Raw genomic sequence first — 19,027 nt, 5'->3', positions numbered from 1 at the left:
CTTCCGTCCACATCACTCTACTGAAATTTCCCTGACCAAAATTACTAATGGCTTACTGCCAAAGCTAACAGTCACTTCTCCATACTCCTCCTTCTAGACCTGTCCTCAGGCTTTGACACGGTTGACTACTCCCTCCTATTACAGATCCTCTCTTCCCTTGGTATCAGAGACCTCGCCCTCTCTTGAATCTTTTCATACCTTTCCACACAACCTCTTCATCCCGTCCTCTCTGTTGGCGTCCTTCAAGGCTCAATCCTGGGACCCTTACCTTTTTCCATCTATACATTTGGCCTGGGACAACTCAAAGTCCCATGGCTTCCAGTACCACCTATACACTGATGACACTCCCATCTACCGCTCTGGCCCAGGTGTCACTTCTCTGCTGTCCAGAATTCCGGAGTGTCTATCAGACATATGCTTTTTCTCCTCTCGCTTCCTAAACTTCAATGTGGCCAAAACTGAACTGATCATCTTTCCTCCATGTCACCTACATTCTCTACCTGATCTATCTATTACAATAAATAACATCACGCTCTCCCCAGTACCTAAAGTTCGCTGCTTTGGAGTGACCCTCAACTCTGCCTTGTCCTTAATACAATACATCAAATCTCTCGTCACCTCCTGCCATCCTTAACTAAAAATATTTCCAGAATCCGTCCTTTCCTAAATTCTCAATCTACGAAAATGCTAGTGCATGCCCTCAATCTCCCGCCTCGATTACTGCAACATCCTCCGCTGTGACCTCCCTGCTTACATGCTCTCCCCTCTCCAGTCCATCCTTAACTTTGCTGCCCGACTGATTCACCTTACTCCTTACCACCACCCCACTTCTCCCCTCTCCAAATCCCTCCATTGGCTACTAATCCTCCACCGTACAAAGCTTCTCATAAGCCATATCAGACACCCATACTTTGCACTGACGAGGGGCAATCACCCCGAAACACCGTGTCTGCAAATTGGGATTCTGATCTGGCATAAATCCTAGGTCATATAAAAAGACTTGTTAAAAGGCCACTTTTGACTTTTAGGATTGCTACTTCCAATAGGTGGCGCTAGAGTTTGTCTCCTTTCTTGGAGAGACAATTTGAATATTTCCCAGAGGGGCATTGCAGCTATAAGTCCCCTCACTGGCAGCCAGACTAGTTTGTCAGGTCTCCGTAAGTAGAATAGTCTTCCCCCCCCGTGGTCCCCACATAGCTTCTCATAAGCAAGATCAGGCACTCATATTTTGCACTGACGAGGGGCAATCACCCCGAAACACCGGGTCTGCAAATTGGGATTCTGATCTGGCAGAAAACCTAGGTCATATGAAAAGGCTTGTTAAAAGGCCACTTTTGACTTTTAGGATTGCTACTTCCAATAGGTGCCGCTAGAGTTTGTCTCCTTTCCTGGAGAGACAATTTCAATTGAAACTACTAACACTGACCTACAAAGCTGCCCATAATTTGTCTCCTCCGTATATCTACGAACTAATCTCCCGCTACACTCCAACACAAGATCTCCTTCTTTCCTCCTCTCTCATTCACTCCTCATGCAACCACCTCCATGACTTCTCCCGAGCATCCCCAGTCCTCTGGAATTTGCTGCCTCAACACGTCAGGTTATCTGCTACACCTGCAAGCTTCAAATGGAACTTGAAAACTCATCTGTTCAGAAATGCCTATAAATCACCAATGACTCTACCGCCTCACCACCATGCCGGCAATGCCGCCCCACCAACACCCCACCTACGGTCTCCTCCCCAATATCCTAGAGACTCTAAGCCCGCAAGGGCAGGGTCTTCTTCCCTCTGTACCAGTCTGTCTACTGTAACTTGTATATGTATTTTGTATGTATCCCTTTCTCGTGTAAAGCAACAGAGAATCAATGGTGCGCTATAAATAAATAATAATAATAATAATAATAATAAAAATAATAATAATTGACAGATTCCCTTTAACAAACTACATTGTGGGTCAGAAGCAGGAAAGGAGGGGGGAAAATGAAGAATTCAAAAATTTGCTTTGATACCAATTTATTGTGGAAGAAGCCCTTTAACAATCATCACTATCTACCTCATCATGGGTGTCTATTCAGATCACCCTTGTACCTTCGCACATCTTAAAGGGCAGGAGTCTTCTTTTTGGATGGCGCTGGGTGAGTGTCAGTATCCATGGGCTATGAATATAAATGGCAGGTGACATTTCTGCCACATACAGGTGACGTGAAGACGTTGTATGATTGACAGACTCATAATCCAAGAGGTTGCTGCTCAGTCAATTGTGTTTGTAAAGTTTGACAGCTTGTGAGCACTTAAAGGGCCCAGAAATATGAGCAGAAAACAGAGCGGTGCCGATATAACAGTATGTACATGACTAATGGCGCCTGAGAAAGGAAAGCGACTTTACCCTCGCAAACAAAGGTCTAGAAATGAGGCGCGGATTATCCACACATATACGATCTAATCAGATGAGCTCTTATAAGACAGACAAGGCTTATTACTGACTACATGATATTTGTAACTGTTCTTCCTATTTACAGACATAGTAAATCAGAGCCAGGAATGAGTTTTCTGACGAGGTAATGAGTGCATTCCACGAGGGCAATTTGTGATTAAATTGGAAAGTTTCAGAGAGAAAATTATTATTATTATTTTTCCCTTTCTCCCTTGTAGGCAAATACGGGATTTGTTAAAGTAAAAATGGCTGGAACATTTGAAGCATTGTTCTTCTTGAAAATCGGCTCTATGCATTATAACCAACACAATTTCTAATGCCTCGTAGCTACAGAATGGAAAACGTGTATCCACTTTATCTTATTTACAATTATTATGATTAATAATGTATAAGGCACGAACAATGGGCAGAACAATGTGCGATGTGGCGCGCGCAGGCTACGGCTCTTACTCAGGCTCCGTAAAACGGGAAGAGAATCTAATGGCGGAAATAAATAAGAATAAACAAAAAACGGGAATTAACTGCAGCTTTCTCACAATGGAGGAAGCAAGCCAACGCGCAAAAATACCCCACTGACACACTGTAACAAAGACCCCCGATTATTAGTGATTTTCTCCATTATCTTCATGGCAGATAATATTGCTTAGCGTTGTCCTTCCCATAGTGAGCTCATAAGAGAAGTATGTGTCCGTCGATAGAAAGCAGCATCATTGAAGAAGTATTCCAATACATAAAAAGGCATTATAGTAGTTGTATTCTTTTGTACCGGAGGCAGTAGTATATTAATGCTTGTACATAGGAGCAGTATTATAGTAGTTATATTCTTGTACATAGGAGCAGTATTATAGTAGTTATATTCTTATACATAGAGGCCAGTATTATAGTAGTTATATTCTTGTACATAGGGGCAGTATTATAGTCGTTATATTCTTGTACATAGGGGCAGTATTATAGTAGTTATATTCTTGTACATAGGGGCAGTATTATAGTCGCTATATTCTTGTACATAGGGGCAGTATTATAGTAATTATATTCTTGTACATAGGGGCAGTATTATAGTAGTTATATTCTTGTACATAGGAGCAGTATTATAGTAGTTATATTCTTGTACATAGGAGCAGTGTTATAGTAGTTATATTTTTCTACATAGGGGGCAGTATTATAGTTGTTATATTTTTCTACATAGGGGGGCGGTATTATAGTAGTAATATTATTGTATATGGGAGCAGTATTACACTAGTTATATTCTTATACATAGGGGCAGTATTATAGTAGTTATATTCTTGTATATAGGGGGCAGTATTATAGTAGTATTTTCCACATACGGGGCAGTATTATTGTAATTATATAATGGATACAATGGATAGTATTTTTGTCAGGACAATGAGTAATGCGGAAAAAAAAAACTACATTTGTGAGGCTGAAATTAGCTCTTTTCAGGGGGGGGGGAAGTATATGAAATGTGTGCTCATTTTTGTGTGATGGAGACTGATGGATTGAATTTAACAAAACATAACATTTTCTAAAAATGCCTTGACTATGTATCTTTCAGTATTAGTAATGTTGCTTTCTTTTGTGGTGGAATTGCTTTTTAAATGGTCCTGTTCAGGCTTTTGTATGAGTAGTTTACAGTAATGAGGCTCCTTGGCTCCACTCCAAATGATGCAGGATCTGCTGCACTGGCATATGCTGAATGTGGAGGGCAGATGTCATGGTGTGCGAGGATCTCCGGCTCAGCACTCCAGGAGGGGTGATTGTCCCTCCAGAGACTCCGCATTTCCAGGTTCTGCCCTCCGCTAACATGCACAGCACATCAGGCCTAAGCCCTCTTCCAAGCTCGCTCTCAATAAGACATTTAATTTGCTGTGACCACAGTACAAAAAGCTTCTTTTGGTCATTTATGGTGCCCTCCCCCTGCCAGACAAGCAAACGGAGTCTGTTACTTCACTGCTTCAGGTCATAATTGAAAAAGACAGAAAATGCTCAATATGACTCATGCATAATTCAGCTTATCAGCTGCCTAGGAGAAAAGGAAGAAGAAAGGAGCAGAGGTGTTTCAGTGGCCTCCCCTCCCTCTCGTGCCCTCTTTCTATCAACGAGAGAAGTAATTTTCAATTACTTAAAACGTGCACATAAGATGCCACCTTCTGAAGCAGCATTAGAGGAGAAAGCGACAGGGGCTGAGCCCCCCATACACTTCAGAGCCGTCTACTGACTCGTACACAGCCGAGCGCTCAGACTTCCTGCAGCAAAAGGATCGGCAGTCCAAAATCCGACATGTCCAATCCTTATCTCCTCTGACAATCACCTATCAGGGTGGGGAGTCGGGAGGCCCCATAACTATAAGACTGTGGGCCGCACCTGTCAATCTAATATGTATGGGTCTATCGAGGCCAAGTTAATGAAGTTAATGTAAAGGAACTGGTGTTGTCGATTTTCTATGAAAGACTGCAAAGACCATCTCATGTGAAAGACACAGGCTGGTTGCATTTTCTGTTGCCCCATTACCTTTTTTGTAAATTGTCAGACATCAATCATCCTCATCATCGGTTATCCATCCTCATCATCATCATCTCCATTCTCATCCTCCATTATCCTCAATCCATTCTCATCCCCCATCCATTCTCATCCCCCTCCATCTCCATCCATCCTCATCTTCCCTCCATCCTCCCCAATCTCCATCCTCCCCAATCTCCATCCTCCCCAATCTCCATCCTCCCCAATCCCCATCCTCCCCAATCCCCATCCTCCCCAATCCCCATCCTCCCCAATCCCCATCCTCCCCAATCCCCATCCTCCCCAATCCCCATCCTCCCCAATCTCCATCCTCCCCAATCCCCATCCTCCCCAATCCCCATCCTCCCCAATCCCCATCCTCCCCAATCCCCATCCTCCCCAATCCCCATCCTCCCCAATCCCCAATCTCCATCCTCCCCAATCCCCATCCTCACCAATCGGTATGTCTTTGTGGTGTGGAAGGAAGCCAGATGTTGTCCTCTGTGGGATTTGAACCCAGGACCCCAGTGCTATAGACAGAGGATTAACTACAATAAGTGCGAGGGTTTCAATTGCAACCGGGCCCTGGAGCCTCAGGGGCCCCAAAAGTCCTTATGGCCTATATAAAAAGACCATTGCTATTAAAGACTTGCAATAATTGGGGGTCCCGGTGAAGCTTTTGCATTGGGGCGCATGGGCTTCAACTTACGTCACTGACTAATAGAGCTAACCACTGAGCCACTGTTTGACCTCCACAATTTCCTCCTTGGCCTTGAGAGAATGAAAAATCTAAAATTCCAATTGTTTTTCAATTCTAGCATTTACCATGTAAAGTATCTGTACAATCGCCGCCGTGATAACCAGTTTAGTTGTTGCAGCCACTGCAGACCTCCAGGGAAGATTGAAGTTGCTCCTGTTCCAGTACACCAATTCCTTATACAAGGGTCATCAAATGTCTCTTGAAAATAGACTACATACTGATGACCACCATAGTAGTGAGGTCACCAGATTTTAAAACAATTTATTCGCCTCAGATTCTTATTAATCCTCAGCTCCCAGCAGAACGTAGCTAAACCATTCACGTCTGAGCCTCCATGCACGGTTGAGGTCTTTCCAGCACAGTCCTCGCCCACCCCCCTATCTCTGCTGGTGGCAGATAATCACTGGTGTTTACATTTCAAACCACGCGTGCATATGGTAAGTAGAATGTTGCGGGGTGTATACATAATGCACGCAGGATAAATGTATCACATAGGCTGAGTAACCGAAGCTCAGTCCCAGGAAGATTAGAATCTACAGAGCAAGATAATGCTGCATGAACACCGCAGGTCTCCGGGAAGGTTCGGGCTCCTGACGACTCCACAATATGAGCAGAGATTACACAGAAGACCCGGCACTATTCTGCAAAACATATTTCCATAAAATCAAGCTCCCACAAAGAATGTTAAGGTACCGTCACACTAAGCAACATCGCTAGCAACATCGCTGCTGAGGCACAACTAGCTAGCGATGTCGCTGTGTGTGACATCCAGCAACAACCTGGCCCCTGCTGTGAGGTCGCTGGTTGTTGCTGAATGTCCTGGGCCATTTTTTAGTTGTTGCTGTCCCGCTGTGAAGCACAGATCGCTGTGTGTGACAGCGACAGAGCAACAACTGAATGTGCAGGCAGCAGGAGCCGGCTTCTGCGGACGCTGGTAACCAATGTAAACAGCGGGTAACCAAGAAGCCCTTACCTTGGTTACCCGATATTTGCCATCGTTACCAGCGTCCGCTGCTCTCAGATGTCAGTGCCGGCTCTCTGCACACGTAGCTGGAGTACACATCGGGTAATTAACCCGATGTGTACTGTGGCTAGGAGTGCAGGGAACAGGAGCCGGCACTAGCAGTGTGAGAGCGGCGGACGCTGGTAACGAAGGTAAATATCGGGTAACTAAGGTAAGGGCTTCTTGGTTACCCGATGTTTACCGTGGTTACCAGCGTCCGCAGAAGCCGGCTCCCTGCTGCCTGCACACGTAGCAGAGTACACATCGGGTAATTAACCCGATGTGTACTGTGGCTAGGTGTGCAGGGAGCCAGCGCTAAGCGGTGTGCGCTGGTAACCAAGGTAAATATCGGGTTGGTTACCTGATATTTACCTTAGTTACCAAGCGCAGCATGCTTCCACGTGTAGCGACGCTCCAGCGATCCCTGCCAGGTCAGGTTGCTGGTGGGATCGCTGGAGCGTCGCTTAGTGTGATACCTCACCAGCGACCTCCTAGCAACTTACCAGCGATCCCTATCAGGTTGTATCGTTGTTGGGATCGCTGGTAAGTTGTTTGGTGTGACTGGGCCTTAAGTCTTTCGTCTGCCGCTATTGAACATTTATGGCTGGGTTGAATATACAGCACTAACAAAAATGTTAGGGATATTTGGCTTTCAGGTGGAATTTCAGGATGACCCTAAAATGCAGGAGAACTTAATGTGACCTTCTTTAACTCCCTTCACGACCGGCCGATTTTTCACTTTCCGTTTTTTTTTTTTCGCCATTCTTTTTCTGAGAGACGTAACTTTTTTAATTTTCAGTCAATATGGTCATGTGAGGGCTCATTTTTTGCGCAACGAGCTGTACTTTTAAATGAAACCATAAGTTTTACCATATAGTGTACTGGAAAATGGCAAAAAAATTCCAAATGTAGAAAAATTGCAAAAAAAGAGCGATAGCACTATTGTTTTTGAGATATTTTACTCACTGTGTTCACTATATGGTAAAATTGATGTGTGGGTGTGATGCCTCAGGTCAGTGCGAGTTCGTAGACACCAAACATGTATAGGTTTACTTTTATATAAGAGGTTAAAAAAAAAAAAACCGGAAGTTTGATCAAAAAAAGTGGCGCACGTTTTACGCCATATTCCGTGACTCGTAGTGTTCTCATTTTTCGGGATCTATTGCTCAGTGACAGCTTATTTTTTGCGTCTCGAGCTGACGTTTTTAACGGTACCATTTTTGCGCAGATGCTACGTTTTGATCGCCTCTTATAGCATTTTGCGCAAAAGTTGTGGCGACAAAAAAACGTCGTTTTGGCGTTTGGAATTTTTTTGCCGCTACGCCGTATACTGATCAGATTAATTGATTTTATATTTTGATAGATGGGGCGTTTCTGAAGGCGGCGATACCAAATGTGTGTATATTTTTTATTTTTTTAACCCTTTAATTTTCAATGGGGCGAATGGGGGGTGATTTGAACTTTTAGGTTCTTTTGTTTTTTTTTTAATTTTTTAAAACTTTTTTTTAACTTTTTTTTTTTATTTTACTAGTCCCCCTAGGGGGCTATTGCGATCAGAATTACGATCGCTCTGCACTATCTGCTGATCACAGCTATACAGCTGTAAACAGCAGGTACGCTCTCTTTCTCTTTTGCTGTGCCGTTGGCACAGCGAAAGTGAAAGCAATTCATTGTTAGTACAGGAGTCATCACATGACCCTGTGCTACCATGACAACTAACGGAAGTCACGTGACGCGATCACGTGACTTCCGTTAGTTGTCATGGTAGCACAGGGTCATGTGATGACTCCTGTACTACACATGAATTGCTTTCACTTTCGCTGTGCCAGCGGCACAGCAAAAGAGAAAGAGAGCGTATCTGCGTCACGTGACTTCCGGTATCGGGCGGTAAGTAAAAGTTTACCGCGATCGCGCTTATAATGGCGCTGTCACGTCACATATTGACAGCGCCATTTAAGGGGTTAAACGGCACGAGCAGATAACGATTCTGCTCGTGCCTAGCAGGCACACATCTCAGCTGTGAAAATCAGCTGAGATGTGTGCCGATCGCGGCATGCTGCCGCCAGCAGACCGCGGGCAGTAGCATTATGACTGCTAGGACGTAATTTTACGGCCCGTGGTCGTTAAGGGGTTAAACTCTTGACTACACATGTCCAACTGTTCAATGTTTCAGGACTTTTTGCACAACTTGCTGTTCTCTAGCAAGGAGCTTAATGGCAAAATTCACAACAGGTGTTTGATCCATGAATTGCCCAATACATTTTTTTTGGTTTCAATTAGAATTGGAGTTAAACAGTCCTCCACATCAGCGCAGTTTGTATTTTGACATTACGAGACCAAGACACCTAACAATTGATCAGCAGCACCGCGCCATTGTGAGGCTTCAAGCAGGATGTTCTCAGATGGAAGTGGCCACAGAGCTTCAAGTGTCACCAGCAGGTTGTATAGAGATACAGAGAGACTGCAAGAGTCACAGAAAAGCAAAGAAGTAGATGTCCTTTGGTCACACAAAATAAAAAAAAAAACCAAAAGACCAAAGGACCAAAAGAGTAAAAACTCAGTGAAAAATGAATCAGGGCCTTTGTTTCTGAGTGTTTCTTCATGGTCATAACATTAGAGATATACAAGGATGATTTGCTGCTTTGCAGCTCTGGGGTCCGTGGTTCAATCCCACCAAGGACAATATCTGCAAGGAGTTTGTATGTTCTCCCTGTGTTTGCGTGGGTTTCCTCCCACACTCCAAACACCTACATTTAGGGAATGTAGATTGATGATGATGTCAATAAAGCGCTACGGAATATGATGGTGCTATATAAGCAAAGCATAATAAATAAATAATAAGGATTTATAAGGATTTCTCCTTGGGATTTAAAACATTATTTTCTCTAGTGTGAGAGGAAGGTATGTGAGCAGGTTTTTGGAGAGGGCAAGGAGCAAGCTGTGGGATCAATGTGAGCATCGCTGATATAATCCCTCTAGTGATCCTGGAAAGAAGCAGCGATTTGTCACACATGGCAGAGCCTGAGAGCACAAGGACGCAGCCGATTCAATAGGACACTGTTCTGGACTGGTGAAGAATGATTACCGAGAAGAGACCTACCATGCCCTTAACCTTCGGTAAAGACTATGCTAAATATGTAACCGACAGGTAACCTTGCATTGCTGGTCTATAGACAGTGGAGCAATGACAAATTATTTCTTGGCCACCGAGTGTAAAGTTTATGATAAAGTTAAGAGTTCTGACTTCTCCGTGTACGGCCCCGCCTGTGGTTGCTTTTCTTTGCATGGTTTATCACTTGCTAGTCCATTAATAAAACCTGTAAAAAGATATTTTGCAAATTGCGACCAAATTCATTGCAAATTAATAGAGGTTTCGTCCATGTACTCATTGAGGGTCCCATCATTTTTGATGGAAACACAATTTGCCCAAATTGTGTTTGCATTTATGACCCTACACTGATTATGGGTATAGATTGAGGTTTAGTTGTTTGCATCATTTTTCATGGCACACAGAGTATGCACATAGTACGCCATTATTTACATGAAAATTATGGAAATCCCAAACAGACCCCATTAAAGTCAATGAATCAGTGATAAAAAAAATGACATTTTAAACCAGCTTTATATACAATACTATAAATTGATTGTCGGCTGCTGTGTCCTACCTTCTAGAACAGTCAGTTTGGCGTTGCTGTTTATTTCCCCCACGCTGTTGGTTGCTGTACACTCGTATATTGCTTCATCCCTGTGAACCCGGAGGGGTTGTATTCGAAGAACAGACCCTGATCCATCATCAAACTCTATAACCTAAAGAACAGAAAAATACATGTCAGATGATCCATGGTAAAATAGAAAAAAAAAAATCTAATTTTTTTGAGATATTTTTTTTAAAAAATGTTTACAAAAAGGTAATTGCAGTACTCCTCTTCACCACTGGTGGCAGCACCTATTTTCTGTAATCCTGAATACAGCAGGTCAAGCTCAGCTAGGTTAGGTCCACGCTGCGGCGTTCATACTGATCAGTGTGCGTATAGACATATATTTTTTTTTCCATGGGAATAAATACCAAAATAGCATGCTTTTTATGTAATGCGTCAAGCATGTATGTCCAAAATATTGTCTATAAACCTCGTCACATTCTTGATGTATACTTTTATTTCCATTACTATTGAATTTTGGGTTAATGGGGGTGTTTCCTAAACGCTACACAGATTTTTATATAAATTTGTTTCATCCCTGAATTCTACTTTTCCATTGTTATATAGTATTTAATATACCAAGCAAGGTAGTATTGCATTAAAAATCCCAAAAATCCCCCAAAAAATCCAAAATAGACTACTATAAAAAAGGTAATTTGGATCTCTACATGGTCTTCTTGCATCGTAGGGGTTGGCGTTTGTAGGTGGTTTACTATCGGTTGGGGCAATAAGCTGCCCTCAGTCTATTTTACATTCACCCTGCTGAGTTATCGAAGACGGAGGAGATGATCAAGTGATGCTGGGCCCCGTCCTCAGTTTTGGGTTCATCCTCTTACCTATAAAGCCTATGTATCGCGCTTATAATCTGCTGTTTGCTCAACTTCGCCAGCATCCAGACCGGCTTCATGTGAGGACAAGCATCACCTTCATTTGAAAACCTCCACCAATGACTTGTCTCTCAAATTTCCTCGTAAAATTACACCTTTTGGGGTGCTGTTCCTTCTGAGGAGAGATTGATGGTGGCACTATGGTAAGTTTCATTTTTTTATTACACAGATTATATTGTTAAAGGGGTTGCCTGGGACTTTAACACTGATGGTTTATCTCTAGGAGATGATCAATAGATAAAACCCCAGCACACAAAGGAAATAGGGAGAGAATACAAATGCAATAGATTTATTGAAAGACTGCAAAAGTGAACCTTGACAAGAGTAAAGGGTGCTTTACACGCTGCGACATCGCTAATGATATATCGTTGGGGTCACTGTGTTCGTGATGCACATCCGGTGTTATTAGCGATATCGTTGTGTGTGACTAAAAGGAGCGACGATCAACAATCGCAAACATGTAAAAAATCGTTGATCGTTGACACGTCGCTGCTTTTCATGTCGTTGGTGATGCATGCCGCTGGTTGTTCCTCGTTTCTGCGGCATCACACATCGCTATGTGTGACACCACAGGAACGACGAACATCTCCTTACCTGCGTCCACCGGCAATGAGGTAGGAAGGAGGTGGGTGGCATGTTCCGGACGCTCATCTCCAACCCTCCTCTGCTATTGGGCGGCCGCTCAGTGACGTCGCTGTGACGCCAAACGAACCTCCCCCTTAACCCCTTCACGACCTTGGACGGATCTATCCGTCCAGGATCGTGTCGGGTTAAGCCCCGCCCCCTGCCGCGGGCAGGCGGCGTGGATCGGCACACATATCAGCTGTTTTCAACAGCTGACATGTGTGCCTACTAGCCGCGGGTGGAATCGCTTCCACCCGCGGCCATTAACCCCTTAAATCTTGCTGCCAAAGTCTGGCAGCAAGATTTAAATGCGCGCGGCCATGTTTGTTAATCACCGCCGCCCCCACCGGAAGTCACGTGTGTTATCACGTGACTATCGGTGGTTGCCATCGTAGCACAGGGTCATGTGATGACGCCTGCTGCTACGATGTTTCACTTTCATTTTCCCTCGGCCGAGAGCAGAGGGAAAACCAAAGTGACTGAATCTGCTGATTACAGCGGTATAGCTGTGATCAGCAGATAGCGATCAGCAATCGGATTGCTGATCGCTATAGCCCCCTAGGGGGACTAGTAAAATAAAAAAAAAAAGTAAAAAAAAAGTTTTAAAAAATAAAAAAAAAAACAAAAAACCTAAAAGTTCAAATCACCCCCCTTTCCCCCCATTGAAAATTAAAGGGTTAAAAAAATAAATAAATATACACATATTTGGTATCGCCGCGTTCAGAAATGCCCGATCTATCAAAATATAAAATCAATTAATCTGATTGGTAAACGGCGTAGTTGCAAAAAAATTCCAAACGCCAAAATTACGTTTTTTGGTCGCCGCAAGTGTTACGCAAAATGCAATAACAGGCGATCAAAACGTAGCATCTGCGCAAAAGTTGTACCATTATAAACGTCAGCTCGAGACGCAAAAAATAAGCCATCACTGAGCCATAGATCCTTAAAAATAAGAACGCTACGTGTTTCGGAAAATGGCGCAAAACGTGCGCCACTTTTATTGGACAAACTTGTGAATTTTTTTTAACCCCTTAGATACAAGTAAACCTATACATGTTTGGTGTCTACAAACTCGCACCGACCTGAGGCATCACATAGATACCTCAGTTTTACCATATAGTGAACACAGTGAATAAAATATCCCAAAAACTATTGTACGATCACACTTTTTTTGCAATTTTTCCGCACTTGGAATTTTTTTGCCGTTTTCCAGTACACTATATGGTAAAACTTATGGTTTCATTTAAAAGTACAACTCGTCCCGCAAAAAACAAGCCCTCATATGGCAAGATTGATGGAAAAATAAAAATGTTACGCCTCACGGAAGAAGGGGAGCAAAAAAACAAAAACGCAAAAACGGAAAGTGCCCGGGGGCTGAAGGGGTTAAAAGAGAGATTGTTGGGTGTCTCCAGCGACGTTGCTAAGCAGGTATGTGCGTGTGACGCTGCCATAGCGATATTGTTTGCTACGGCAGCGATCACCCCCATGACGAAACAGCGACGTGGACGGGTGCCATCACTAGCAATGTCGTAGCGTGTAAAGCACCCTTAACACCGTTTCGGCACTTACGCCTTTCTCAAGGTTGTTGTGTAATGCAAAGATACAAGATTGCGCGGGTCACAACGGACAACCATCTTAGAGAATGGACAAGGTGTCTCACATTTCGCAGTAATCAGTATCACGGTGGTGATGTGGGGGTAGGGCAGGAAAAGAAGGTAGAGGAAGGAGCGCCTGCAGGAGTTGCCTGGAGAATCCTCTGTAACAGCGTCCATTCTCTAAGACGGTCGTTCGTTGTGACCTGCGCAATCTTGTATCTTTGCATTACATAACAACCTGGAGAAAGGCGTAAGTGCCGAAACGGTGGTGTTACTGTTGTCAAGGTTCACCCTATTTCCTTTGTGTGCTGGGGTTTTATCTATTGATCAGTTCCTATTTTACCCTATAGCACCTAGTCCGAGCAGTCGAGCCGGATCTAACCCGTATTATATCTCTAGGAGCTAGCCCCCCAATCAGCCGTTCCTGGTGTTGGCCGGAATTGCTTCGTTGTGGCGCTGTGCACAGCTCCGTTGACGGAATAGTGGCCGTAGCCAGGTACTGAACATCTACCCTCTACTGATTTAAAATAGGGGGCTGATATGTAATATCCAGCCGCGGCCACTGGACAGTTTACAGAGCTGTGCATTGCCACAACGATGCAATTCCGGATAACACCGGGAACAGCTGATCTGCGGTGGTGCCGTACGCGTCATCAATGTGAAAACCCCGGACAACTGTTTAACCTATTCTTGATAGAATGAGAGGCAGACAATATATCCATCTTAGCGATATTGCTAGCGAGCATACCCGCCCCCGTCGGTTGTGCATCCCGGGCAAATCGCTGCCCGTGGCGCACAATATCGTTCGGAGCAGTCACACGGACTTACCTGCCTAGCGACGTCGCTGTGGCCGGCAAACCGCCTACTTTCTAAGGGGGCGGTTCGTGCGGCGTCACTAAGCGGCCGCCCAATAGAAGCGGAGGGGCGGAGATGAGCGGCCGTAACATCCCGCCCACCTCCTTCCTTCCTCATTGCCGGCGGCCGCAGGTAAGCTGTAGTTCGTCGTTCCCGAGGTGTCACACATAGCGATGTGTGCTGCCACGGGAACGACGAACAACCTGCGTCCTCAACAATCAACGATATTTTGAAAATGAACGACGTGTCAACGAGGGACGATTTGGTGAGTATTTTCCATCGTTAACGGTCGTTCGTGCGTGTCATATGCAACGACGTCGCTAACGATGCCGGATGTGCGTCACGGAATCCGTGAGCCCGGCGATATATCGTTAGATACGTCGTTGTGTGTAACGGGGACTTTACTCTCTATATACCAATATCTATATTTGTGGATTCTGGCTACAGGTGAGTTTTTCTTCCTCCTTGCAATAGAAAATCTACAAATCAGTAGAATTGTCAGCGACACTTGCTTACAGTTGTGGACCTTGCTGCAGACAGAATTCATTCCACATCCTTCTACCCAGTAATGGCAGCAAATAGCTGATGTTTTCTGTCAAGTAACTCAATTTCCAAATTGTGTTGAAGCTTTAGATGGAAAACATACACATCCAAAAGCCACATAAGTTTTTTTAATTAGCTTTTTTTTTCTTTATTGTTGATGACATTCCTTAAAAATCTGATGCAAATTCTAAATATGTTGCAGTAGATTTTGGAGCATTTGGTTGAACAAATGATTTTCGTGTTTTTAAATGATTAAACAAGGCAAAAAACAATATTTTTCTCAACGGCTGGTCCTGCAGAGGTGTTTCCGGTCTCCTCCCAAGAGTAACTGAAGCGCTGGTAGGAAGGGATCTTCTAGTGGCTACAAAATCAATTTGTATTAGTTCAAAGTTTTGTAGAGAAGTGACTTAAAGGGAACCTGTCAGGTCCAATAGGCACCAAGAACCAAGAGCAGTTCTGGGTGTATATTGCTATTCCCTGCCTAACCGTCCCTGTATCTAGTTGCATAGATTAAGAGATCTTAAGAAAAAAGGGAATTTTGTTACTTACCGTAAATTCCTTTTCTTCTAGCTCCTATTGGGAGACCCAGACGATTGGGTGTATAGCACTGCCTCCGGAGGCCACACAAAGCATTACACTAAAAAGTGTAAGGCCCCTCCCCTTCTGGCTATACACCCCCCGTGGGATCACGGGCTGCTCAGTTTTAGTGCTAAAGCAAGAAGGAGGAAAGCCAATAACTGGTTTAAACAAATTCACTCCGAAGTAACATCGGAGAACTGAAAACCGTTCAACATGAACAACATGTGTACCCGAAAAAAACCCAACAATCCCGAAGGACAACAGGGCGGGTGCTGGGTCTCCCAATAGGAGCTAGAAGAAAAGGAATTTACGGTAAGTAACAAAATTCCCTTCTTCTTCGGCGCTCCATTGGGAGACCCAGACGATTGGGACGTCCAAAAGCAGTCCCTGGGTGGGTAAAGAAATACCTCATGTTAGAGCTGCAAAGACAGCCTTCCCCTACGGGGAGGTAACTGCCGCCTGCAGGACTCTTCTACCTAGGCTGGCGTCCGCCGAAGCATAAGTATGCACCTGATAATGTTTGGTGAAAGTGTGCAGACTCGACCAGGTAGCTGCCTGGCACACCTGTTGAGCCGTAGCCTGGTGTCGTAACGCCCAGGACGCACCCACGGCTCTGGTAGAGTGGGCCTTCAGCCCTGATGGAACCGGAAGCCCAGCAGAACGGTAGGCTTCAAGAATTGGTTCTTTGATCCATCGAGCCAGGGTGGATTTGGAAGCTTGCGACCCTTTGCGCTTACCAGCGACAAGGACAAAGAGTGCATCCGAGCGGCGCAGGGGCGCCGTGCGGGAAATGTAGATTCTGAGTGCTCTCACCAGATCTAGCAAATGCAAATCCTTTTCATACCGATGAACTGGATGAGGATAAAAGGAAGGTAAGGAAATATCCTGATTAAGATGAAAAGAGGATACCACCTTAGGGAGAAACTCCTGAATGGGACGCAGCACTACCTTGTCCTGGTGGAACACCAGGAAGGGAGCCTTGGATGACAGCGCTGCTAGCTCAGACACTCTCCGAAGAGACGTGACCGCTACCAGAAAGGCCACTTTCTGTGAGAGTCGTGAAAGTGAAACATCCTTCAGAGGCCCCAAGGGCGGCTTCTGGAGGGCAACTAGTACCCTGTTTAGATCCCATGGATCTAACGGCCGTCTGTACGGAGGGACGATATGACAAACCCCCTGCAGGAACGTGCGCACCTGAGAAAGTCGTGCTAGACGCTTCTGAAAAAACACGGATAGTGCCGAGACTTGCCCTTTAAGGGAGCCGAGCGACAAGCCCTTTTCCAACCCAGATTGCAGGAAGGAAAGAAAAGTAGGTAACGCGAATGGCCAGGGGGATACTCCTTGTGCAGAGCACCAGGATAAGAAAATCCTCCACGTTCTGTGGTAGATCTTAGCAGAAGTGGACTTCCTAGCCTGTCTCATGGTGGCAACGACTCCTTGGGATAATCCTGAAGACGCTAGGATCCAGGACTCAATGGCCACACAGTCAGGTTCAGGGCCGCAGAATTCCGATGGAAAAACGGCCCTTGGGACAGTAAGTCTGGTCGGTCTGGTAGTGCCCACGGTTGGCCGACCGTGAGATGCCACAGATCCGGGTACCACGACCTTCTCGGCCAGTCTGGGGCGACGAGTATGACGCGGCTGCAATCGGATCTGATCTTGCGTAGCACTCTGGGCAAGAGTGCCAGAGGTGGGAACACATAAGGGAGCCGGAACTGCGACCAATCTTGCACTAAGGCGTCTGCCGCCAGAGCTCTTTGATCGCGAGACCGTGCCATGAACGTCGGGACCTTGTTGTTGTGCCGCGACGCCATTAGGTCGACATCCGGCACCCCTTAGCGGCGACAGATTTCCTGAAACACGTCCGGGTGAAGGGACCATTCCCCTGCGTCCATACCCTGGCGACTGAGGAAGTCTGCTTCCCAGTTTTCTACGCCCGGGATGTGAACCGCTGATATGGTGGATGCTCTGTCCTCCACCCACAACAGAATCCGCCGGACGTCCTGGAAGGCTTGCCGACTGCGTGTCCCTCCCTGGTGGTTGATGTATGCCACCGCTGTGGAGTTGTCCGACTGAATTCGGATCTGCTTTCCTTCCAGCCACTGCTGGAAGGCTAGTAGGGCTAGATACACTGCCCTGATTTCCAGAACATTGATCTGAAGGGTGGACTCCTGCTGAGTCCACGTCCCTTGAGCCCTGTGGTGGAGAAAAACTGCTCCCCACCCTGACAGACTCGCGTCTGTCGTGACCACTGCCCAGGATGGGGCAGGAATGATCTTCCCTGTGATAATGAGGTGGGAAGAAGCCACCATTGCAGAGAGTCCTTGGCCGTCTGGGAAAGGGAGACTTTCCTGTCCAGGGAAGTTGACCTCCCGTCCCATTGGCGGAGAATGTCCCATTGAAGTGGGTGCAGATGAAACTGTGCAAACGGGACTGCCTCCATTGCTGCCACCATCTTCCCTAGGAAGTGCATGAGGCGCCTTAAGGAGTGCGACTGACCATGAAGGAGAGACTGTACCCCTGTCTGTAGTGACCGCTGCTTGTCCAGCGGAAGCTTCACTATCGCTGAGAGAGTATGAAACTCCATGCCAAGATACGTTAGTGATTGAGCCGGTGACAGATTTGACTTTGAAAAGTTGATGATCCACCCGAAAGTCTGGAGAGTCTCCAGCGCAACATTCAGGCTGTGTTGGCATGCCTCTTGAGAGGGTGCTTTGACAAGTAGATCGTCCAAGTAAGGGATCACCGAGTGTCCCTGGGAGTGCAAGACTGGTACCACTGCCGCCATGACCTTGGTGAAAACCCGTGGGGCTGTCGCCAGACCAAATGGCAGAGCTACGAACTGGAGATGTTCGTGTCCTATCACAAAACGTAGAAAACGTTGGTGCTCTGTAGCAATCGGCACGTGGAGATAAGCATCTTTGATGTCTATTGATGCAAGGAAATCTCCTTGAGACATTGAGGCAATGACGGAGCGGAGGGATTCCATCCGGAACCGCCTGGCGTTCACATGCTTGTTGAGCAGCTTTAGGTCCAGAACAGGACGGAACGAGCCGTCCTTTTTTGGAACCACGAAGAGATTGGAGTAAAAACCTTGCCCTTGTTCCTGAAGAGGAACAGGGATCACCACTCCTTCTGCTCTTAGTGAGCCCACCGCCTGCAGAAGAGCATCTGCTCGGTCGGGATGTGGGGAAGTTCTGAAGAACCGAGGCGGAGGACGAGAACTGAACTCTATCCTGTACCCGTGAGACAAAATGTCTGTTACCCACCGGTCCTTGACCTGTGGCAGCCAAATGTCGCAAAAGCGGGAGAGCCTGCCACCGACCGAGGATGCGGAGGGAGGAGGCCGAAAGTCATGAGGCAGCCGCCTTGGAAGCGGTTCCTCCGGTTGCTTTCTTGGGGCGTGAGTGAGCCCGCCAGGAATCTGAGCCCCTTTGCTCCTTCTGAGTCCCTTTGGACGAGGAGGATTGGGCCTTGCCGGAGCCTCGAAAGGACCGAAACCTCGACTGCCACCTCCTTTGTTGAGGTTTGCTTGATCTGGGCTGGGGTAAG

General features: G+C 45.9%; 1 protein-coding gene across 20 annotated transcripts in view; it reads right to left on the bottom strand.

The window, feature by feature from the left end:
* The window catches only part of PTPRF (protein tyrosine phosphatase receptor type F), a 1,173,234-nt gene that overhangs the window by 143,997 nt on the left and 1,010,210 nt on the right, over positions 1–19,027 (bottom strand). For all 20 annotated transcript variants that reach the window (XM_075320465.1, XM_075320466.1, XM_075320464.1 and 17 more), the window contains one exon: positions 10,360–10,501. In XM_075320465.1, the coding sequence (XP_075176580.1) occupies positions 10,360–10,501 (142 nt within the window). The remainder of the gene's footprint in view (positions 1–10,359; positions 10,502–19,027) is intronic.

Source organism: Anomaloglossus baeobatrachus, chromosome 8 (genome assembly GCF_048569485.1).
Source record: "Anomaloglossus baeobatrachus isolate aAnoBae1 chromosome 8, aAnoBae1.hap1, whole genome shotgun sequence".
Taxonomy (NCBI): Eukaryota; Metazoa; Chordata; class Amphibia; order Anura; family Aromobatidae; genus Anomaloglossus; species Anomaloglossus baeobatrachus.
Note: the sequence above shows the minus strand (reverse complement) of the source record. Positions and strands in the feature narration are given on the sequence as shown.